The 22,134-nt window shown below is 40.6% G+C and overlaps 1 protein-coding gene across 9 annotated transcripts in view; it reads right to left on the reverse strand.

The window, feature by feature from the left end:
* The window catches only part of otofa (otoferlin a), a 90,979-nt gene that overhangs the window by 13,745 nt on the left and 55,100 nt on the right, over nt 1-22,134 (reverse strand). For 6 of the 9 annotated variants that reach the window (XM_074615730.1, XM_074615726.1, XM_074615725.1 and 3 more), the window contains exons 7-30: nt 21,741-21,867; nt 21,353-21,407; nt 19,736-19,867; nt 17,195-17,257; nt 15,805-15,889; nt 15,533-15,692; nt 14,597-14,783; nt 13,028-13,214; nt 10,935-11,158; nt 8,277-8,385; nt 7,941-8,127; nt 7,535-7,655; nt 6,867-6,967; nt 6,392-6,482; nt 5,176-5,292; nt 4,840-4,992; nt 4,245-4,437; nt 3,857-3,981; nt 3,461-3,595; nt 2,583-2,744; nt 1,237-1,308; nt 836-955; nt 595-756; nt 140-302 (exon numbers count right to left, since the gene is read on the reverse strand). In XM_074615730.1, the coding sequence (XP_074471831.1) occupies nt 140-302; nt 595-756; nt 836-955; nt 1,237-1,308; nt 2,583-2,744; nt 3,461-3,595; nt 3,857-3,981; nt 4,245-4,437; nt 4,840-4,992; nt 5,176-5,292; nt 6,392-6,482; nt 6,867-6,967; nt 7,535-7,655; nt 7,941-8,127; nt 8,277-8,385; nt 10,935-11,158; nt 13,028-13,214; nt 14,597-14,783; nt 15,533-15,692; nt 15,805-15,889; nt 17,195-17,257; nt 19,736-19,867; nt 21,353-21,407; nt 21,741-21,867 (3,231 nt within the window). The remainder of the gene's footprint in view (nt 1-139; nt 303-594; nt 757-835; nt 956-1,236; nt 1,309-2,582; nt 2,745-3,460; nt 3,596-3,856; nt 3,982-4,244; nt 4,438-4,839; nt 4,993-5,175; nt 5,293-6,391; nt 6,483-6,866; nt 6,968-7,534; nt 7,656-7,940; nt 8,128-8,276; nt 8,386-10,934; nt 11,159-13,027; nt 13,215-14,596; nt 14,784-15,532; nt 15,693-15,804; nt 15,890-17,194; nt 17,258-19,735; nt 19,868-21,352; nt 21,408-21,740; nt 21,868-22,134) is intronic. The other 3 variants (XM_074615731.1, XM_074615733.1, XM_074615732.1) reach the window with 1 other exon arrangement.

The following is a 22,134-nucleotide window of genomic DNA, read 5'->3' on the forward strand; positions in this document are numbered from 1 at the left end:
CACTCCAGTGGTGAAACAAGTGAAAGAATCCTCTCATGTCTGTACACACACAAAATCCCACAGTGAGGCTCCTCACTATCAATAATATAATACATCACAATAATATAAATATAATCCTTCACTTGAGTGTTAGCAGCACCTGCAGAGGCCCAGTTGTTGGAGGTCTTATCTGGTGCGCTGTAGATAAAACGTCTCAGGCTGGTGACGGCATGGGACCCCACCAGGATGTAACGGCCAAAGGCCCGGCAGTCCACCACCCGGATGTTGAGAGGAGGGTGGAGAAGCTCATTCTCTGGAAGGTCCTGGGGACATAATGAAGACATGGAGTTGGTGTTGTAGTTTGCCTTATTCTTGCAGTAATACAGGGACAGTGTACAATAAATGTATTGCACCAGATATAGTACAATGCTAGTTTACATATTTTAATTGGGAGCAATCAATACACCTGTAGGACATACTGTATAACAGGCCTTAGTGACAATAGGACTGTGTCTTTTAGCCATTTTTTATTAGTTTTAAGCGGACATACAACAACACAATATTCAATATATAACTTTCTAATGGTCTAAATATCAAATCGACAGCTGTACTTACCACCTCAAACCATTTAACCAGGGTGCTGAAGTTGGGGTTTTTCTTGTAGTTCTGGATGAGGACAGACTGGACACCTCTACCTGCACACTCTATGTCCACACGGGGCCGATCCACCTGAGCCAGGTTAATCCTCTTCAGGTCCCTTAAGCCCCAGAACAAAACCTGAACCAGAGAAAGAAACAGCATTAGGGAGAAGAGATCTCTAGAGCTTAAACAACAGATCTGGTGGTTAAAATCTCACCTCTATGCGGTAGCGACTCAGGATGGGTCGGATGCCCAGCGGCACGGGCAGAATGGGTCCACGCTCCGAGTCTGTCGGCCCTTCAAGGGGAGGAAGATCGGTCCTGCCTCCTTGACCGATCTAATAAAGGAGGAAACAGAGGAAGTAAACAAGATGCTTCTCTTGATTTCTGTATAGTGATACAGTGTGAGCACCATTACCAGATTTCTTTCGTAAAGCTGTAATATTTGTATTAATTCTTTCTTTTCTTAGTGTGAAAACTTGGCGGAAGTGCAGAGAGGGCAGAGGTTAATGTCACGTTGGTAAAGATAAAAGTATATAGCAGTACAAACACCGACAACAGAGTAACCAAAGAGTAAGACAAAGTGGGATGAAAAGAGAGAATGCAAGAAAAAGAGCACCTTTATTTGAGGAACAGCAAAGTTATGGACAGCGATCAGAGCTCGCCTAATCGCCTCCACATCGAAAGGTATCTGTAGGCAGCAGGAGGAGGCACAGGAAGGAGAAAGAGGAAAAATGGAGATTTCACAGGAGAAAAAAATGAATATGTCAAGAGAATGCAAGGAAGGATGGTGACACGGTGTCAGAGGAAACAAGAGAGATACACATATTCAAAGGAGGAAAGGGTAAGAAGTAATGCATACATAGTGATTATAAAAAAAACAACAAGCAAAAGTGGTATGTGATGGAAACTTTACATGAGAATTAACAGGAACTAACAGGAATAGAATGGAAGTATAGAGGTTACTTGCTCAGGCTGTATTTACCATGTCATTTGCAGATGGAAACAAACCCTTTACTATAACTGTAAACCCTTCTATCTATCAGAAATGAAAAAAAAAAACAATTTTGTTGAGTTGGATCTTTAATTAGTATTATTAAAAAGTTGATTCATTTAACATTGTATTGAACTTTCAGGGTTTCCACCAGTGTATTGCAAGAGTCGACTCCCCACCGGGCCAAAGAATCAGGGATTTATGTATTTTTAAGATGTTTTTTTTAATTAAAATGTGTTATACAAGTAGTGAACTCCTTTAAGGAATAACTGCGTAGGTGTGCTTAACGTTAGCGAGTGTGGTCGATAGAGAGGGAGAGAAACATGAGAGCCGCACCGCGCACATTGTGTTTGTTTACTAGAAAGTTCATGTGTCTTTTGGGGTGACGAGACAAGTTTTTTTCCTCTCAAATAAGTTCACTATTAAAAGGTGCTATTTTTATATTGAAAATATGCAACAATTTCCAAAATTCCTGAGCTTTATTTCCCTTGGAAAACTTCCAGAAATATTCTGGAAAATGTTATAGAAATGTACCAACCCTTTGCAACACTAGATGAGAGACATGTAGAAATAAATAAGATTTTTTTTGCTATTTCTTCCATCATTAAAGGTACCTTGTGAAGTTTTTATAGTGCTATGGAGAAGTACTTTTATGAGTGGGTCCCTGTTTTGTGTGAATTGTGCGAGCATGTGGATAAACGCTTCTGCCAATGAATTCAATGAATTCATCTACAGCTGGTGGCGATAACACGCCACCAAATGTATTACCAGCAAAGGCAGTGATGGAGAAGACTGCTAAAGCATGGATGTAAACAAATCACAATTTAAAATATTCAGCATCTTCAACCAAACCAAAATGTACAGCAGTGAAATGTAATCTCTCAAGAAAGGAGATGCTATGGAGTTGCATATGTCAAAGCATTCATTCATTTGTGTGTGTTTATGTAGGTGTGTTCTTGCATATGTTATACCTGCAGCAGCTCAAAGGCGGCCAGCAGTTCTCCAGCAGTGCAGTTCCCTCTGTAGACCGAGTAGTACTCCAGCTGTGGTGGGAACCTCGGGGGGCCGTAGTACTCGTCACACATCTTGATGGTGGGCTTCGCAAACGTCCGACCTATGAACTCTGCCTTGCCCTGAACACCACATTGTGACAGCAGGCAGTCGAGACAGTCGGGGAGGACAAGGGAAGGGAGTTAGAGATGGGTGCTGGAGGTGCAGTTACCACGGCAGCCACTTGGTGTCAGTACTAGTCAAAGTGCTGGGATGTAACAAAAATGTGGAATTTGAGAAGGAAAAACTCAGTCTTATATAACACAAACACCCTGACTAAAGATTACACTGTTATAGAACAAAAAGAGGTGTACTCATTAAATAGATATCCACATAAGCATTTTTTCAAATCTTTGTTTAGTGGTTGAGTACTGGGAGGCAGATTTTCTATCCTGCACCACTGCTACTACAACCGTTAAAGCTCCTGCAGACACTGCTGTCACAAACTGAGAGAGGAACAATGGAGGAGATACATGCAAGTTTGTTCCAGAGCTCATCAGCAGCTAGATGAACCTAACAATTCATGCTACATCAGGTAACAGCGATTAGAACTCCTCATTCAACAGTCTCTACAGTATTAATGCTTTCACACTCTATTTAGCCAGCACAGCATGAGCAGGACCAGAGAGCAGGTGGAGGACGGGGTGGAGTGGATTGAGGGTGGACAGACAGTCAGAACATGAGGGAAGGAGAAGCAAAGCACTTTTAGATTTATTAGCACATAATAACAAGCATTGATGAATCTATTAATTGGTGCCTGTATGATGCATTCATTCATTCACATAGAGTAAGATCCTACCACAGTGTCCTGGTCGTAGATTTCAACTACAATGATCGGAGGGTCGTCTCTCAGCTCGCTGGCCTCCCCGAACAGCTCCACGTCGTCAAACACCAGCAGCTGGTCCCATGTAGGGCAGAGAGTCTCGCTCAGGACCTGCAGCACACACACACATATCAACTCAGTTCACACTTAATCAATACAAACACTCCTCAGTACACACATACACACAAACAAATGTATGACTCATTTAGGGCTGGGCGATATAGCCCAAATCTTCTATCATGATATAGTTCTTTCATATCTTGATAACGATTGAAACGATACAGAAATATATATACGATAGACATTTCTATATTGTCTTGACAATGTATATATCGTCATATTGCCAAGCCCTACACACAGTCGTGGTCCTACCTCAGTGACCTGGCTGTGCGTGGAGAAGAAGACGCGTGCGAAGGGATCTGAAAGGCCACTGCTGTCAGCCGCAAACAGACTGCGGGCCTGGTACATGTGTGCTCTCAGCTGGAACACCTGCTTCACTGTTGGACACACACACACATCACATTAACGGACAATCAATCCCCTCTGTTAGCAATCTAATTTTGAAGTTAGAAAAGTGAACCACAAAGTAAAAGCGATCAATGGAAGTCAAATGTCTACTTCTGAGTTGATTTTGTGTGTTTTGCCTCTAATTGATTTTAGAGTTAAAACTTAATGATAAATCAAGAACCTTCCGGTGAATTAAACAGGAATCGACTTAAAAAACAATAATTAATTCAAACTTCTGTAGCCAAGAGCTTACTGTTGTAGACGAGGCTGACGGGGGGCACAGACTGAAGACCAGGGCCCATTTTAGCAGATTTGATCTCTTCAAAACCATTAGGCAGACCATTGAGGAAGTCCTTCTTCTGCTTGTTGAGGCCGAGCCACAGATAACACTCCAGCTTCGCCTGAACTGTCCAGCCTGCAGGACCAAACCCCTTCTTACCAGGCAGCTGTGGGCACACATTACAACAAAGTGGGTTGAATAAACACAGGAAAGTACGTATTACATCCTCTCTTTGGTATCATCACAGCGACTCAATCATTAAACATTATGCAGACTATTTTGCAACATGGCCCAATCCATAAATATTAAAGAGCCAACTCATTGATTTTCAACCTTCTCTCTAGGCAGCTGTCATAGATTTAAAGCCTATTCACCATCACACTTGTCAATACTGTGTGTTGTATATTGACTTTTCACCACTACGGATCATCACACAATGCAGTCTGCATGTTTTCAGCTTTAAAACTGCAGATGAGAATAATGAGATGTCTTTAATTTAAGATGGTTGAAAATCAGCAAAATGTGTTTTAATGACTAACAGAGGAGCAGGAAGAGAGAGAGATTCTACCTTGAGGAAGACGGCTTTGACTTTGCTACAGTCTTTTCCTGTTTCCTCATCCACGATGGAGTAGAGAATGTCTTTGGAAGGAATCCGGGCGTAGGCGATGCGCTTGTTGTTGCTCATCATCCAGATGAAAACATCTGGGATGCTGTGCTGAGGCTGGACAAGATGAATAGATATGATTGATTGATAGGTGATAAGCACTCTCCTTATTCAAGGTTACTTCCCCAATTATAACTTACTTGTACATGTACATTTACTGAGTGTATCATGTTTATATACTGTATATTGATTCTGCATTAATATTTCAGTCAGGCCACTTATAAAAAAAAAGTTCTGTACCTCGTCTGCGAGGAAACGGAGCTTCTGCAGGAAGTTCTGCACCAGCTTGAGTTTGTCTCTGACTGTGTTTTTCTTCACCTGAGTCCGGATCTGCTTGGACTGCTGGCCCATGCTGTCCTGCAGGAGGAGAGGTGATGATTGATAGCATACTAATAGAGGGGCACTGCAGCTTACATACAGACATACATACTGTATACACATGCACACATCATATCTGGGGGTCTGGTAAGCAATATGGTCAAAATGACAATCACAATTATTTTGATCATTATTGAGATCACGATTATTTATCACGATTATTCATTGATTTTAAGGACAAAATATTTCTATTGCACTTTCATATTTACATCAACAGAGCACTGCTTTCACTTCCATGTTGCGCTACATTCCTGCTAATGTACAAATCTTTGCATCCAAATAGGACTGGTCCTTATTCATAGTGCATCTCCTAGAAGCAAAATAAAATTGCACCAAAACTTTTTACTCAAAATTAAATCAACAAAGCACTGCTTTCACTTTCACGTTGTGCTAGGCTACATTCCTGCTAATTAACAAAATATGCGCATCAAAATAAGACTTAAAATAAAGTTCTTCTTCAACTAAATTCAGTGCATTTTTGTTTTGCCAGCAAAATGTAAAGTATATTACTCTTCTACTCCTGACTGCAGCTGCAACATTCAGGAAAGACAGCGGCCACATGCGGGCGCGCATATGCAAGTGCGCATGTGTGCTGACCCGCTACATTTATACGCTTAGAAAGTTACAAACAGTCCCTTTAAGTATGCATACTTTTCAGGCATACACCTGTTCAAACACTGGATCTTATTCATATTATAACCTTCTCTTTTTCCGTCACCACTACAGACCTGCTTAAAAGCATCACTTTGCATTCCCCTTGCATTTCCTCTCGAAGTAAATCAAAAGTGTACTTGCAATCAAATACAAACATGAATCAGAATATGAAAGAGTTCAGAGAATGCGACAGTATTGCAAATGCATGCAAATGTATGGCAAGAAATTATTCAAAGGAGTGAAAATGTATTCCAAAAATGTATTTTGCCTGCGTGGCCTTTACAGGGACTCCACACTATTTACTCACTAAGGCGCTGAGATTAGAGACTCAACAGAAGCCAAAATTGATTAATAACAGCTTCATCTTCCCCTCTATCACTCACGCCACTTCCTCCCTTCTCTATTTGAGAAACATAAATCATACCATCTCTCTCATGCAGGACTTGAGACGCTCTCGATCCAGCTTAGTTCGGCCCGCCTGGTTCACATCCTTGTTTGCCAGAGTCACAAACCGGCTGGAAATAACCAGAAGATACAGAGGATGAAACATGAAATACATATTAATACACATATTGAAATGATCTGTATTATTTGTCTGTGATTGTCACCATGACAATCATGATGATAGTGTTTTAGAGATGTCTCAGTGCAGACAGCTGCGGTCTTCAGTAGTTTCTGAGTCTTTGATGAAGCTGCTTGTCTTTAATGTTGCATGTTTGAGAAGTTATCAACAACTTTAAATGCAAAACCAGCTAATGAGCACTATAGAGTTTTAGGTCTTACAGCAGTTTTACAGCTTTCAGCGTCAGGAGAAACTCTCCATATCTATACTGACCACTGAGTCACAATGCCAGTTTTAATACAAGACCATGACAAATTGTTATTATTATGTCGCTTGCCTGCAGCCGACGCTGAGCTCCTCCAGCACCCCCCTGAGTCTGCGCTCTGGAAAAGCCTTCTCTGTCTTAATGATCTCCTGAACATCATTCACACCCTCTTCCTGTCGGGACACAAAAAATACTGGAGGTTAGGACGAAACAAGTCGTTAGTACTCATAGGTTTGCATCCAAAACATATTTTACAAATGCCAAATGCCCCTTATCTATACATACACATACATACATATACTACTATCTACAATAGCAGGGGTTCCCAAGCATTTCCATGCCAAGGCCCCCCAAATAGCATTAGCTTATGGCCGGGCCCCCCCTATTGGAAGATGTCCTTAAAAACCCATTGGCAATACTACAGCAAATGTCTAAATAAAGAAATTAATAAATAAAATAAATCATCTGATTATCTTTCCTTACTTTTATTAATGCATAATACTTACATTTGTATTTCATGTGTTTAATCATTCCATTAGATTAAATACTGTGCCATCAACAGGTCAAAATCTTATTTTTTTTTACTATTTTTCTATTGTCACATAAAGCTTAAGCAGGGGGATCAATGAGCAAAAAAAAAAAAAACATGATTCGATGGTTAATCGACAATAGGCAAGACTTGACCAATCAGATTTGACTATGTAAATTCTTAGTCAGGGACATCTCTAGTGTATACTGACCAGCTTGTCAGCGATCTTGTCCATCATGTTGGAGTTGTAAAGTCGTCTCCTCTGGTCCTGCCACCAGCTTTTGATGTAGACACACGGCTTCTTTTCAAAGTAGGGAAGATGGAAGTAATTCCTGTAAAGTACAAATATAACGGCTTGATCCACAGTATAAAACCCTACATTTGTACATACTAAACTAAATGTTTAGTTCATAACTTAAATGTGTAAACGGTTGTGCAGCTACTCTGTTAGTACAGCTAAACCTTGCCCGCAGTCTGCTCCAGGCTAAAACAGGTAAAGCACTTAATAACCAGTTCAAAAGTGCTAGTCTTGGCGTTTATTACCCTGAAACTATATCAGCAATATATCAGAAATAGCTTTCTAAGCAACCTTTCCCCTGTGACCCTTGACCTCTGACCTGTCGGTGATGACAGGCTTCATTGGCGGAGTGGAGGAGACCGAGACCAGGTCCGCGTCCTCGTCCGCCTCCTCATCACTGGAGTTCTGTATCAGCTCGCTCTCCTCTTCCTCATTCTCTCCATCTTTCTTCTTCTTCTTTGCCGATAAAGGCTTGCTTACGCCATCTATCTGGTTGCCGTAGTTACCTGTTAGCGGGCAGAACATTCCACGTTGTTATGGAGTGCGTTTGGTTACGATAGCTATTGATTTTTGTACACCGTCACATCTGTCTCGTATATTGTAAACGTGTGGAGGGGAGGTCAATCATAACAAGATGAAGAAAAGGTTTATTTACCTATTGTGATTTCAAAACTTATCGCTTTGTCTCCGATCTTCCTGTCGATCATGGTGGCCTCCAGGAAGGAACCAAAGAGGAAGAACTCGTCTATTTTCCCAGTGGCGCTCTGATGCAGTGAGGAGAGCGCAATTAAAAACAGTGAAACATTTTATTGGACTGAAGTGCATTCACTTTATTACAGAGTCTGTGGAAGAATAACTGCATCTGGTCTTTTCTGTAATTCACCACACTCATAAAATCTACCTGTCTCCTCTCTGAATTACAGAGCCACTTTATTTATACATTAGTCAGTGCACTCTTCTCCACCGTATTTTCTGCCCTACAGTATGCTGCTTCATATTCATTCATGGGGTTGTTATTAAAATATAAAATCTTAATCAATATTCATTATTCTTTTAAAAAGGATTTGCAGCAGTTCATCACTATGCCTCCTAGGTAGCCAACACAGCTTTGCTCATAGCGGCCTATATCCAGTACGATTGGCAGCCAGACTCATGCCAGACTATACTGGCCCACTTATTCTTTTCTCTCTTTTTTGAACTTTTAGAGCAAGTATATATGAATAATGAAAAAGAGAAAACGATTAAACAAAACTAAAACAAAAACAAGAACCGGTGCCATAGTAGCAAGTAATTGTACATGCATGCCCAAATATGTTGTATCTCCTGTGTCCATAACCACCAAGTCACAGTCTGGGGTTGTACAATGAGCATTTTTTAGAAGGTAGTTCAAATAAACTGTATATTAAAGGGTAACCGGTATTTTTCAACCTTTGAATTTTTCAATTTCCCATGTTTTTGTGTCTAACTGACTAATGGCGACAACAATTTCCTAAATTGTGCTGCTCACAAGCTGCAATGTAATCCTAATGTGGCAAGCCGGCACCACCATTTACGTCCTCTAAAAGTGCTTGTTATTGTCATGACAGGCTCTGATTGTTATTATAAGTGTCTGACATTATGGAAAAAGTTTGGCTCAAGGAGAAGTCTCAATCTGAAATCTGGCGAGGTGACGTGTTGCCGGAAGACAATGGTGGAATAGTGGAATACATCCATGGTGGAAACGCGAGTGCCAGCCGGACAGAGTTTGTTGTGTTGGAGTACAGAAAGCGTAGCTTAGTGTTATCTAAAAGATTTTCAATGTCATGGCTGAATATTTAGATGATCTCAACAATGTGGATGAGGTTTTTGAATTCGATGACCACCTGTATTTATTTGAGCCAGAGTATACGGATATTCAGATTTCACAACGAGACTTCTCTTTGAGCGGGACTTGGACACAATAACAAACAGACCGGAGTGAGAGAAAGGTAAGAAAAATGTTTTACTTCTCTGTAGGGTCCTTTACATAATGATGTTAGACACAATCTGAGCCTGTCGGTGGCAAAAACAAACACTTCTAGTGAACGTAACATTACATTGACGCTGCTCACTGCCCTCACGGCTAGTTTCTTGGCTGCGTACTCGCTCAATACTGGACCAATTTCAAAAATTGTTGTCCCCATTAGTCACTTAGACACAGTAACATGGACAATTAGAGTCCAAGTTGAAAAATACCGAAGTTACCCTCTAAGCCACACAAGAGAGGCTCATAAATGAACAAATACTACTCAGTTGCAGCCAAGTTGTTTTGTTTTCTGATATAATCAATAAAAGGCCCCCAAATCCTAACAAATTTGCATACTTAATCTCCTCCAAATAAAGACCATATTATAAAGCTGCTTCTTAAAACAATTCTATTCTCTCAAAATAACCCTTTTAGCTATAAACTTACAAAATGTTAAAGCCTGCTGGGTCTCATGTGGCAGTGTTGGGGAGCTTTGAGAACAACCCAAAACAGCAAGTGCACAGTCGATTTGTTTCACAATACTTATATTAAGTACATATTTCCTCCATAAATGTTTTAACTTTAGGGTAAGCCCAGAAAAGATCTAGCTGAAATCAAATGGAAAATGCTATAAAGTCTGGTCTGTGCGACAAACATTATTTGTTTTCTGTTATTCCTCCAAAGTCAGTTACTGGCATCGTTTCCTATTCTCAGAAATTAGGATGATAAATGCACTTTCCTGAGTATGATCCAAAACCACTGATGAACACATTTTACTTTGTGTTAGATGGCAAATGATGAATAACCGCAATCTCACATTTAATATTCACAGTAGAGGGGAGATAAATTAGCTAATTTACAGTATAAGTAATTCATAATCCATTTCTTCTTCAAAGCAAAGTACTTGAGAACTGGCACAGACTCATGCTGGACTGAATGACTGAGGTTCCCAGGGGACATCGTTACACCACCAACAGCCAAGAGGTCAAATGGCTGGCGAGCTTGCCCCATAGCAAAGCATCTAATGTTTCTGATTTCCCTGATGAGCAGTTAATCACACATGTGCCAATATGATAGAAGGTTGTAGCATCACACTGTTTATTGTAGGGTCAGGAGGTCAGGAGAGGTCAAACAGCACGTTGTTCTCATGGATCAAAGGTCAGGACAACAGCTTTTCTTTCACTGTTTTGTCACATCATTTTGTTTCCAGTGATGAATTTGGAGGGACATTTTATGCAAAGGCATTTGTGAAATGAATACTTCCATCACATAAAATAACATCATCAAACAGATACACCAAAAGACTTCAGGTCAGTCAGGTCTCCTCACCTCAGAGATGTTGGAGACGCCATCCACCTGCACCTCAGTGGAGCTCATGAGCTCAGGTGAAGTGGTGTCCAGGATTTCCACAGCGATGGAGAGCAGGAGGCGAGCTCTGAAGGACACGCCTTCTCCAAGACCGTCATTCAGGTCCTGGTGCTCGTCCATCAGAGTGTAATGACGGGTGGAACCGTACATGTTGGCCCAAGCTGGACCCATGGTGGGCAGGAACCCTGGAGAAGGTAAACGGAGAAGACATGGCTATGGGAGATGACGTGGTAATCAACAAGAAGTGTTTGAAGTAAGTGCTTCAAACACTAGATTAGGGGTCTCCAACCAGTAGCTCGCTACCCGTTTCTAAGTGGCTCCCTAAAGGTTCAAAGAATATGTACATATATTTGATAACACAAAGTCACTTTGTAAACCTGTTTAAATTTCTATCTAATCAAATTTACATCATGCCCGCCCCCTTCTGACACAAAATGATGATTTGCCAATCAGCGGTCAATTAAACGAGTTACGCTGTTTTCAAGGAGCCAGTTGAGGTGGTTCGGGCATCTAGCACGGATGCCTCCTGGGCGCCTCCCTTGGGAGGTGTTCCAGGCACGACCAGCTGGGAGGAGACCACGGGGAAGACCCAGGACTAGGTGGAGAGATTATATCTCTACTCTGGCCTGGGAACGCCTCGGGATCCCCCAGTCAGAGCTGGTTAATGTGGCCCGGGAAAGGGAAGTTTGGGGTCCCCTGCTGGAGCTGTTGCCCCCGCGACCCGATCCCGGATAAGCGGTTGAAGATGGATGGATGGATGGATGGACGCTGTTTTCAAGTTTCATCGGTGACATTGTAACATTAGGGGATGTTAGCAGACTATCAAGCGCACGCCAGATTTGACAATGACCACAAAAAATGGCCAGGCCAATAAAAGGCAAAATATATACTATCTTCAGGAGAATACAGAGACAAATGTGTGTGTCTCATTTGCCGTGCGAGCGTGTTGGTCAGTAAAAGATGCCGAGCGCCACTTCACCAAAGTCCACAGCAACTTTTCATGGGACTTTCCGACTGGTAGCAGTCTACGAACAGAGAAGGTAAAGGGCTGAAAACATCGCTTAAAAAACAACGATCTCTATTTACCAAACTGACGAAGACGGTCAACTTAGCAACGGAGGTTTCGTTTAGCGCCACACATCTTAATGAAACACAAAAAGCCCTTCGCCTATGGCAGGATTGTAATAAAGGCGATGACTGCGGTGGCTGAAACGTTATGGACCAAAAAGTAAGACAGAAATCATGTCTGCTATTGGCGATGTACAACGTGCTATGAGTAGCTCTCAGATACTTTCGTTTTTGTCAAATTAGCTCTCGGAGGAAGAAAGGTTGGAGACCCCTGTACTAGATCTGCTCACCCGGGCCCAACAAAACAGAAACAGTCAAAAAATAAACAAACCAAAAGCCAGAAAGCGAAGAAATCAACATATTCGCCTATGACAGTTTCACAGTCCTTATTATCTTTATCGAGAACACATAGAAATGATCCCCAAAGCCAGTTCTATCATAGCAAATTTTCATCTAGCCACAAGCAGATTTAAATTCTTCAAAAAAAAGACCTTTGGCACAATTTGACTTGTTTTAAGCTCATTGTTGTGCTGTTGTAAATGAAATAGTGTGGACATTATCGTGACTGTTTATAATGTTTGAGTTTCTGTAAGGCTGTACTCTTAATATTCTGATCAGTCATGATAGAAATCACTAGTCATGCTCACCAATTTTTCTCTGTTTATAAAAAAGAAACTCAAGTCGCTGCTAGACATGTGACTGTATCACTTGTTGGTGTGGGGGGACTTTTACCAGAAGACTCTTCATAATGGATCTTGCACTTTGGTTTAATATATGCAAATGTATGTATTGACTGCAAGTCAATTTGAATGTCATCCTCTACATTCATGCAGCCATTAGCGAAGGGTCAGGTGGGTCATGTGGTTCGATTGACACAGCACAGCTAATTACCACATACAGTTAAATATTAACTAGTTAAGACCGACTAATTATTGTGCCTGACAGCTAATCAAGGCTAATGAGACAAACTGTGTGTGTGGACCTACCTTTGTCACCATCATTTGATATCTTGCGTAGGTCAACAAAGTGGGTTCCTATGGCGACGTCGTTGACCTTATCCGAGTCTCGTATCTGGACCTTCATGCGTTTGCAGAGTGGAGGGAAGAGCTCAGTGAAGACGACCTGCTCGTTCCAGATCGGTTCATAACTGCTCTTCTGGACTGAAGTCTTCCCCTGAAGACACATGAAGGAGAAACACTCAAGCACAAGGTATAAAGTACAAATACACTTGTAGTGGTCAGTTACGTGTCTCTAGTCCTTGTGTTATAGTAGCTGATACTGTTGTTTTAATACTTATTTATTATAAAGGATCTATTCTACTTCATAGGCTCCATCTGGCATATTCCACTTACTCTATTTTGGATCTGTCCACAGCTGGATGTGCATTTTTAAAACCCTCTCAAACACACTCAGGGGAATCCCTGAGGACTTAAAGATAAGAGCTATCCAAGAACTAGCTGAGGCCGTCTCTACATTACTTGCTCCAAGTCGGCTCCTCAGATGAAATGAAATAAAAAAATAGAATTACCGCCTCACAGTTTTATGCCTCCGCCAACCAGTCAAGTTGTAGTTTACATATATGTCTGTCCAAGATGTCATCACTTATATTTTTTTCCTATTAGACATTTGTGTGAAATTGTCATAATTAACATATGAATTCTTGCAAAAAACGTGTTTTGTGAGGTTATAGTGAACTTTTTCCATCAAATTCTAATCACTACATCCTTGAGTCCAACTGGACGTTTGTGCCAAATTTGAAGAAATTGCCTCAGGGTGTGCCTGAGATATCACGTTCACAAGACTGGGACGGACAATCCAAAAACTTAATTCCTCCGGCCATGGCTGTCGACAGCGCAGAGGCATAAAAACTGAATCACCATCTCATAAACGCTAGCTGGAGGATGTAATGGCACACCTCAAGTTCAAACACTTAAAGAATACTACTTAAAGTGGAGGTAGGCAGTATATTTTTGGCATCATTGGGCAAAAACTCTGAGAGATAACTAGACTTCTGCACCTGTCTCTTGCACTACTGTCAGGATGTAGTGACCATTTTATAAAAATAACTTTTTTTAATCATATTTGCTCCATTTCTACCCACTGCAGCTTTAAGGCTCAACCAGAATGTTTTATAACAACTAGCAGTTTTGTTTTTTCCTTTCTCTTTTCCCTCTCTTTTCTGTCTTCTCTTTTATTTTCCCTTGATATTATAGGTTATTTATGTATGGGGCAGATGTAGGTGTTAATGTTTGTACGTGTGATAACTGGATCTGTGAGAATGGTTGAATAGTAGGCTATAAAGGTAGTTAAAATGTGGCTATCCAATGGCTGTAAAGTATTTCAAACAGGCAAAACATCTTAATGGTTTCCAGTCAAAATAAACTATGCATGCTGCTCTCCCATAATAATTATATATAGTTAATAGTTAAACTATTTGAGTATCCACACAACAGATGCATGCATTTAATAGTATTCTAGGGGAGCAATAAAGAGCCGTCTGGGAGTAATAACTCAGCTAGAAGCTAGCAGAGATTGCAGGATGTGGAGGGAGTTACTTTCTGGCCAGCAAACTGCACTTGAACGTAGGGGTCCACCAGGTCTCTGTTCTCTCCTATGAAGGCTTTCTTCACATTAGCCATGATGCTGGTGTTCATTTTAGGAAGTCCCTCAGCGCGGTAGATCTTCACATAAAACCTCGCCCACTGCCTCTCTGCAGGGATGCCCTCCGGGAGCAGGAGGTTCCTGGAAACAAGCAGCAGCACAAAAACTCATTCAGAGACAAGATTGTGGAGTTATTGATTTCATTCAAGAGAAGTACAGCTTGTGGAATTAGCTTTTCAAAGCTACTGGGTGATTGTTAAACACGATTTTGAGAATGCTCAGTAATCCTTGCATGTATAACACAATTAGGGCTCACAATAGGAGATTTTCTCTGCACGATTATTTTGGATAAAAGTATTCACAATAACGATATTATCACGATGTCTATAGAAAATGTAACTTTGTTTATTGTGTGTTTTGTCTTTTTTTTGGCAAATTAATTAAAATCAAAATACGAGTGTCGGGAGATGGAGAGAGAGTCTGTAACCACAACTGTATATAAATTAAATGATTTAAGAGGCGCTGGATTATTTACACGATATTACCACTTGCATTATAAACATGATATCAATATTTCATTTTTAAATATCACGGTTATCTTCAATACCGGTGTATACACTTCAGTTTTGGTATAAAATACTCACCATTATTCACCACTCTGTGTAAAAGTTGCCAAATATTTAAATATTTTTTAACTTTGACTATTTATACTGTAAGAAATAATCTAAAAGAAATCTTTGAAATGAAGAAATGTTGTTAAAATGTTTGTTGTATGGAATAATTTGCACATATACTGTAACATTTGTTATACCACATTCCACTAGTAAAATGGACTTTTAGTTGGCCACAGTACGAATTCAATGAGACACACATCAGTAACAGCTTATTACCCCTCTAAGTCGTCTTCATCGGTCTCGTTGGCCTTGTGCGGAGTCTTGATGTTGTCGCCCTTCCCGACCACGGCGATGTCACACTTAACGTATCCTTTACAGCCCGCTGTTATGTCGTCAGGATCAGACATGATGGCCCACTTGTGGTAAAACTGATGTTCTAGGATAGACAATGAACAAAAGACAAAATGTATTTTAATATTCAAATAGAGTGTGCACGTATGTTATGATCAGTTATTAGATTCATATCGGAGCTACAGCTTGTAGTTTACCAGGCTGAGAGTAAACAGTCCCAACATCCATCTTGAAGGTTCCCACCAGTGTTCCACTTCGAAGAAGATTTTTAGAGTGAATAACCTACGCAGACAAAATAGAGTATGAAATATTAAAACAGAGAGCAAACTCTCACAGATTCACTATTGTATTGGAAACCGTAATAAATAATTAAAAAAGTGTGAGTGTGTTATGGGGACACAGATGGCCATGGACTTTATGTTTAACAAGGGGCTGCTTAATGTCTTCACTATTTTACTTTAAACCAAATTAATGCAGATGGAGATTAATTTTTTTATTCTCCTCTTGAGAGGAAATTTGTTTTCACAATCTGTACACAGAAATAACATTAAAAATATATACAAGAACATAGCAACACAAGTCTATTACAGTGTGCCAAGGCTATTTAAAGCAGTTTAAAGCACTCCTCCTAAAACGTGTTATTTTGCAGACTTGTTGTCTGTATCTGCGGCCAGAAGGGAGGAGGGTGCAGCGTGGGTTGAGGGGGTGGCAGCGGTCGTGTGCTCTGGTCAGCGCTCTGCGAGTGGTGGCAGTGTTAATGAGGGCTGGCAGATTGGGAGTGGGAACATTTTAGAAGATATGTTAGTGATTTTCAGGAGCTTATCTCTGTTGGTGAGGGTGAACATGGTGATGCAATAACAAGCAATATCTATTTATATCTTAACACTTATTTATACATACAGTATAGAAGGGGTAGTAATATCTACTCTTCTCTGTACCATAAAATATTCAGGAGTTATATTATCTTTAAAGAGGACCTATTATGCTAATTTTCAGATGCCTACTTGTATTTTGGGTATAATGTTCAAAAGACGTTTTCTCATACCAGCTGTGCTGCACAACCTCTTTTCATCCTCCGTCTGAAACGTTCTGTTTGAGACCCGTTGCGATTGGTCAAACAAACTCTTCAGACTCTGCTCCAGCTCCGCTCTAACTAGCTTTGTTTGAGGGCGTGCCAAACTAGCCACTAGGCAAGTAATATGCAAATATGTTACTTTGTGACATCACAACGTTACGAAAGAAAAGGCGGGACTTCAAGCAAAGCGTTTCAGGCAGTTCAGGAGCAGTGTTTCTGTGGGGGAGAGTATCTCCCTTTGGCGTGGAATTTGGGCTTTGTTACTTTGCAGACTTTCAACATGCACAAAAAAAAACACATAACACACTAAAGGAAAGGGAAAAGCACAAAAGCATAAGAGGTCCTCTTTAAAACATTACATTCTGTAGTAAAGTGCCCTAAAATTTAACCTAAAGTGAAAGTATGAAATGTCAATAATGTAATGCTCACAATGTACCAAAGTAGGAAAATAGGGTGGTCACAGTTTGTTTGGCGGTACTGCAATGTGTAGTTTTGGGGTATGGATTACTTACCGAGAGCTTGATGATCTTATCAAACATGACGTCAGGAGGGACGTGGAAGTCAAAGACGAAATACTGCAGAGAGTAGAGGGGGAAAAAAAGGTTTGCCCATTAAAAATGTATTCCCTTATATTACTGGTTAACATATTCTTCTTTCAGATTCACTCTGGGGAGTAAAATGTGCCAGGCAACTTTGAAGTTCAGAAGCTATCAGTGCAGAGTTCAACTGAGGAACTGAGGGAACGAACAGAAACATCATTGTGTCGTCCTCGCAGGGGAGCAGCTCATATTGGAGCCACATCACAGCTCCATCCCCTCAAGCTTTCAGGTCTAAGATGAGTGGCTTGAAAAGAAATGTCTGATTTAAAGTTCAATATCAAAGTTTTGTCATATCTTTTCTGTACGTGTATTCAGGTGTCAGCGTATTGGCACTGCAGCTCATGAGCAACTCTACTACAGGCAGAGGCTATGTAGGGTACACAGACACCACAGGAACTCAGATTTGTCTCATGAGAACACTTTGCAGTTCCTTTTGTTTGTCTTTTTTCTTGTGCTGTTGTTAGTGTTTGTAGACAATGGAGACAGAGAATAACCCGGGGCACTTGTTCTCCCACAGCAATGACAGCCAGACTCTACAGAACTTTACATCATTGACTTTGCTGCAAGCGACATCTCAACTACGGACCTAATATAAGACAAAGGAGGCCCCCTTACATCACTCATGATTGCATCTTTTTCTGTGGTATTTTGCCGGTTATTCAATACTCTAAATTTGTGCTGTTAGTTCAGGATAAAATATGTATACTAGGGCTGTCAAAGTGACTGCGATAACGTGTTGACGCAAATTCGTTTTAACACCACTAATTTCTTTAACACATTAACGCAACTTGCGATTTTTAGGTTTTACCGGGCTCAGTTTTAAAGCTAGAGTGAAAGCCTAATGAATCCATTGGTACCAACCATATCATACGAAGGAGGTTGAATAACGCTCCAAACTTACGCTAAATGTGGGTGAGGAAAAACTGTCATGGTCATTTTCAAAGGGGTCCCTTGACCTCTGACCTCAAGATATGTGAATTAAAATGGGTTCTATGGGTACCCACGAGTCTCCTCTTTACAGACATACCCACTTTATGATAATCACATGCAGTTTAGGGCAAGTCATAGTCAAGTCAGCACACTGACACACTGACAGCTGTTGTTGCCTGTTGGGCTTGAGTTTGCCATGTTTTGATTTGAGCATATTTTTTATGCTAAATGCAGTACCTGTGAGGGTTTCTGGACAATATTTGTCATTGTTTTGTGTTGTTGATTGATTTCCAATAATATATACATCCATACATTTATTATATTTGTCCACTCCCATGTTGATAAAAGTATTAAATACTTGACAAATCTCCCTTTAAGGTACATTTTGAACAGATAAAAAAATTTGTGATTCATTTGCGATTAAATATTTGAATCGATTGACCGCCCTAATGTATACTAAATGAAAAACTAAGCAGAGTGACAACGAAAAATGTGATGAAAAGGGTGAGATTTTCTTTCTCACGATGGTGTAGTTTTTGCAATACTACCATTGAACCACAAGAGACCAGAGATGATTGTAAGTTCCCACCGCAGACAATTTCAGGTGATTGTTCCTGAGAAGTGTGAAGCTATCTGGACCAGCTCAGACTTTGAATAAACTGGAGAGAAAGCGTGAAGGACTATTATCTTGATCACTCTGGTTTCCAGTCTGCCTATCACCGGGGGATTTTCAGACAAACAGAAGGAATCGATAGCAGACAAACTGTCACTTCCTCTCCCTGCAGGACACAACCCAGAGGCTGAGCTCTGCGTGACCCTCACCACTACCAACACGTCCTACCAAGAAAGATTATCTGCTGTTCAGGAACACTCACAGCTGGCAAGAGCTCTCTAGTTAAGAGCTTTATGTGTAGCATTTTGAAGTCAATAAATCATTACAACATTAGACCATCAAAGGGAGCACTGACAGCCTCTACTCTGCATTTATGTTCGTGCATGTCAGGGTTGGGATTTCCCCAGAAATCTGTTTTGTTGAAGGAGAACAGGAAAAAGCAATTATCTTGCTTATGGTCTTATCTTATACAACCTCGACTTTGCAATTCATTTAACATATTCACATTAACTTCACATTAACTTCACATTAACAAAAGCTACTGAATGCAGTAGCATGCAGTATTCACTGTGATTGCTCTGGGAGTAAATACACATTTCTTGTTTTATTGAGATTAGTTAAAAAGTCTTGTTGTGTTGCAGCTCTGAGGATTTAATTGTCTTTAGTTAGCTCTGATTGGTTGTTTTCCTTCGGTCAACTTAAAAGCATGACTAGAATACCACACAGGTTAGGAAAATGAAATCAGCCTTGGAAATACTATAGTTTGTTTGGAAGAAACAATACGAAGGGACTGAATAGGAGGGACAAAGTGAAGCTGACATTCAGTGAAGGGAAGTTAGTTTATATTACATAAGAAAAGTGTCCATTGCCTTCTTGCAGTGTGATTTTTTTTAAAGCTTACAAGGTCTCACCTCATTGTAGTACGGGCAGTTGGTGGACTCCTTCATAGACGTGTACTTCTTGTCATCTCCGATCTCCACACACACCACAGGGTCCATGTTGAGGCCGATCAGCTGCCGCGCCTCGATCACCGTGATGCTGATCTGATGGTAAACATTAGCACAGATCAGATGTGACTCTGAAAGCTAAAACAAGATGACTTTCCTCCAACAGTGAGTTAACCAGCAGCAACACTATCATGCAACTGCTCAGTTATAACCCTGAGGACAATTCAAACTTCACAATCACAAACTAATGATTCTGACTCCAGGCAGTGAGGGCTTTTGACAGATTACGCTTTTTCTAGCCTGGCTGAAGTAATGTATCATTGGATGGACAAATTACATCTGAGCTAAAGGTTTCTGCATCCAACTAACATCCCGCTGGTTCAATTAGTCGTTGGATAATGAAGAGGAACATAAAGAGAGAAACATAAAACGAGAGGAAGAGTCTTCAGCTTAGTATTACACCAGCATCTCAGTCTGGTGAATAAATATATTCATGCTCTTTAATGAAATAGGCCATAAAAATAGGCCACTGGCTAGCATTGGAGGACAGTTACACTGTGTCCACAATTATTCTTTTCATTGATGTTGTGGTGAATAAATTTAGTGTGGTAGCCTCATCCGGCAAATAGCCACAAGTACAAAGAAAACAAAGATGCTCCCAACATCTCTACTTAACACACAAACATATGCGAGTGGTATCAATCTTCTCATCTAACCCTTTGCAAGACAATGAAGAAGTATATTTCCCAAAATGACAATTTTTCTTTAATCTTGGGGCGCTGCCATTACTCCGGTAGCAAGTCGTGGTGACTCGACTGTCTGCTAACTGTGTTAACTGGTGACTTTCATCCAAAAGCGTCCGTGGTTGCTTTTAGTAACGTACATAAATGTTCACCGCGGATAATAAACACAGATGAGTATCTATTTAAAATGGATTTAAGTCAAATTGAAGGAGGACACCTGCGTGTTCTTTTCATGTTTTCAACAGCTGCCGTCACTACAAGCAACCGTGACGCATTCGGCTGAGAGTCACCGGTTAACATGTTTAGCAGACGCTTTGTACGTGTTCGTTTTTTTTTTATGCGGACTGATTAATTATGTTTTTGTGGTCATTAGATTGCCCTAGTTAGAGCAACTAACGTTATATTGCACAATAACGCCACAGTTAATTGAGTGAGTTAATTTATTCTGTTATGGCAGCTGAGAACTGCTCAGGTTCTTCCCAAACTCTGAGACTACGTTGTCAAAAGTAACATTACATAGAAAGTAAAGGTGAAAATAGCAAATGTAACACTTCTTAGAACAGCTTGCATTCAAACATGTGCGAACTGTAGGGAGACGCCACCGCATTAATGGCGACTTTGTTCCTTACAGTATTTCCCTGGATTCGTGTATACATTGAAATCACACACACAAATGGTCATAATATAACAAAATATAAAAAAACTCTTGAGAAATAGACATATTGGAGAGGAAGATGCACAAGCCCACATCAATGAAACTGCACACAGATTTATGTGCAGATATGCAGCTAGAAATTTGTGTTCATGCTCACACACACCCAGAAACACACTAACACACCTGGTAATCCACTGGGCGTCCAGAACCTGGCTCCATCTTGATATCTGGCTTTGACCTTAAGAAACACAACACAATCTGTGATTACATTCTCCTGCACTCCAACAGTGAAAAGTGAGGTGGTGGCACATGATAACAAACTTAACTCTAAGTCTGAATCTTAAATTGTGAATGCTCTCATTATTCCATCTTCCCAGGCTGAATACATTTATTTTTAAAAATACATGTCATTAAATGGCATCACTGTCCAAAACAGTTTCAAATTACCCTGCGGCATCAGCAGTTTGAGATGTACAGTACTGACTGAGGCCATTAAGGATGGTGTGTGTTTGAGTGTATTTCTCTACTATGTGTGTGTGTGCATGTCTCAGTGTGTGAACAAAAATGAGACCTCTTATTGGAGACGTTGGTGGTGACGGCAGTGACAGAGGCCAGAGAGATGGTGTCTGGGTCCATAGCTCCAGCAAGACGCATCGCCTTCCTGTCCATGTCCTCCATGTCCAGGACCGCCGGCTCATCTGAACGACAATATCACAATGGTGACATCACCAGAACTAACCAAATATGTGGTGTTACTACTGCTGAGGACCCTGAGGTCATGTCTTCTCTATTTTCAGTGAAAGTTGGGGTTTACATTATACAATTAAAAAATGTATTACAGTACTTTTTTAATCCTATGTAAATATATTCCACTACTTTATTTTTGATATCTGGGCCAAATTTTCTTCGGGAGGGGGGGGCTCGGACTCTAACATGAGCTGCCAGATGGTTTGTTACACAGAACC

The sequence above is a fragment of the Sebastes fasciatus genome, chromosome 18 (assembly GCF_043250625.1).
Source record: "Sebastes fasciatus isolate fSebFas1 chromosome 18, fSebFas1.pri, whole genome shotgun sequence".
Taxonomy (NCBI): Eukaryota; Metazoa; Chordata; class Actinopteri; order Perciformes; family Sebastidae; genus Sebastes; species Sebastes fasciatus.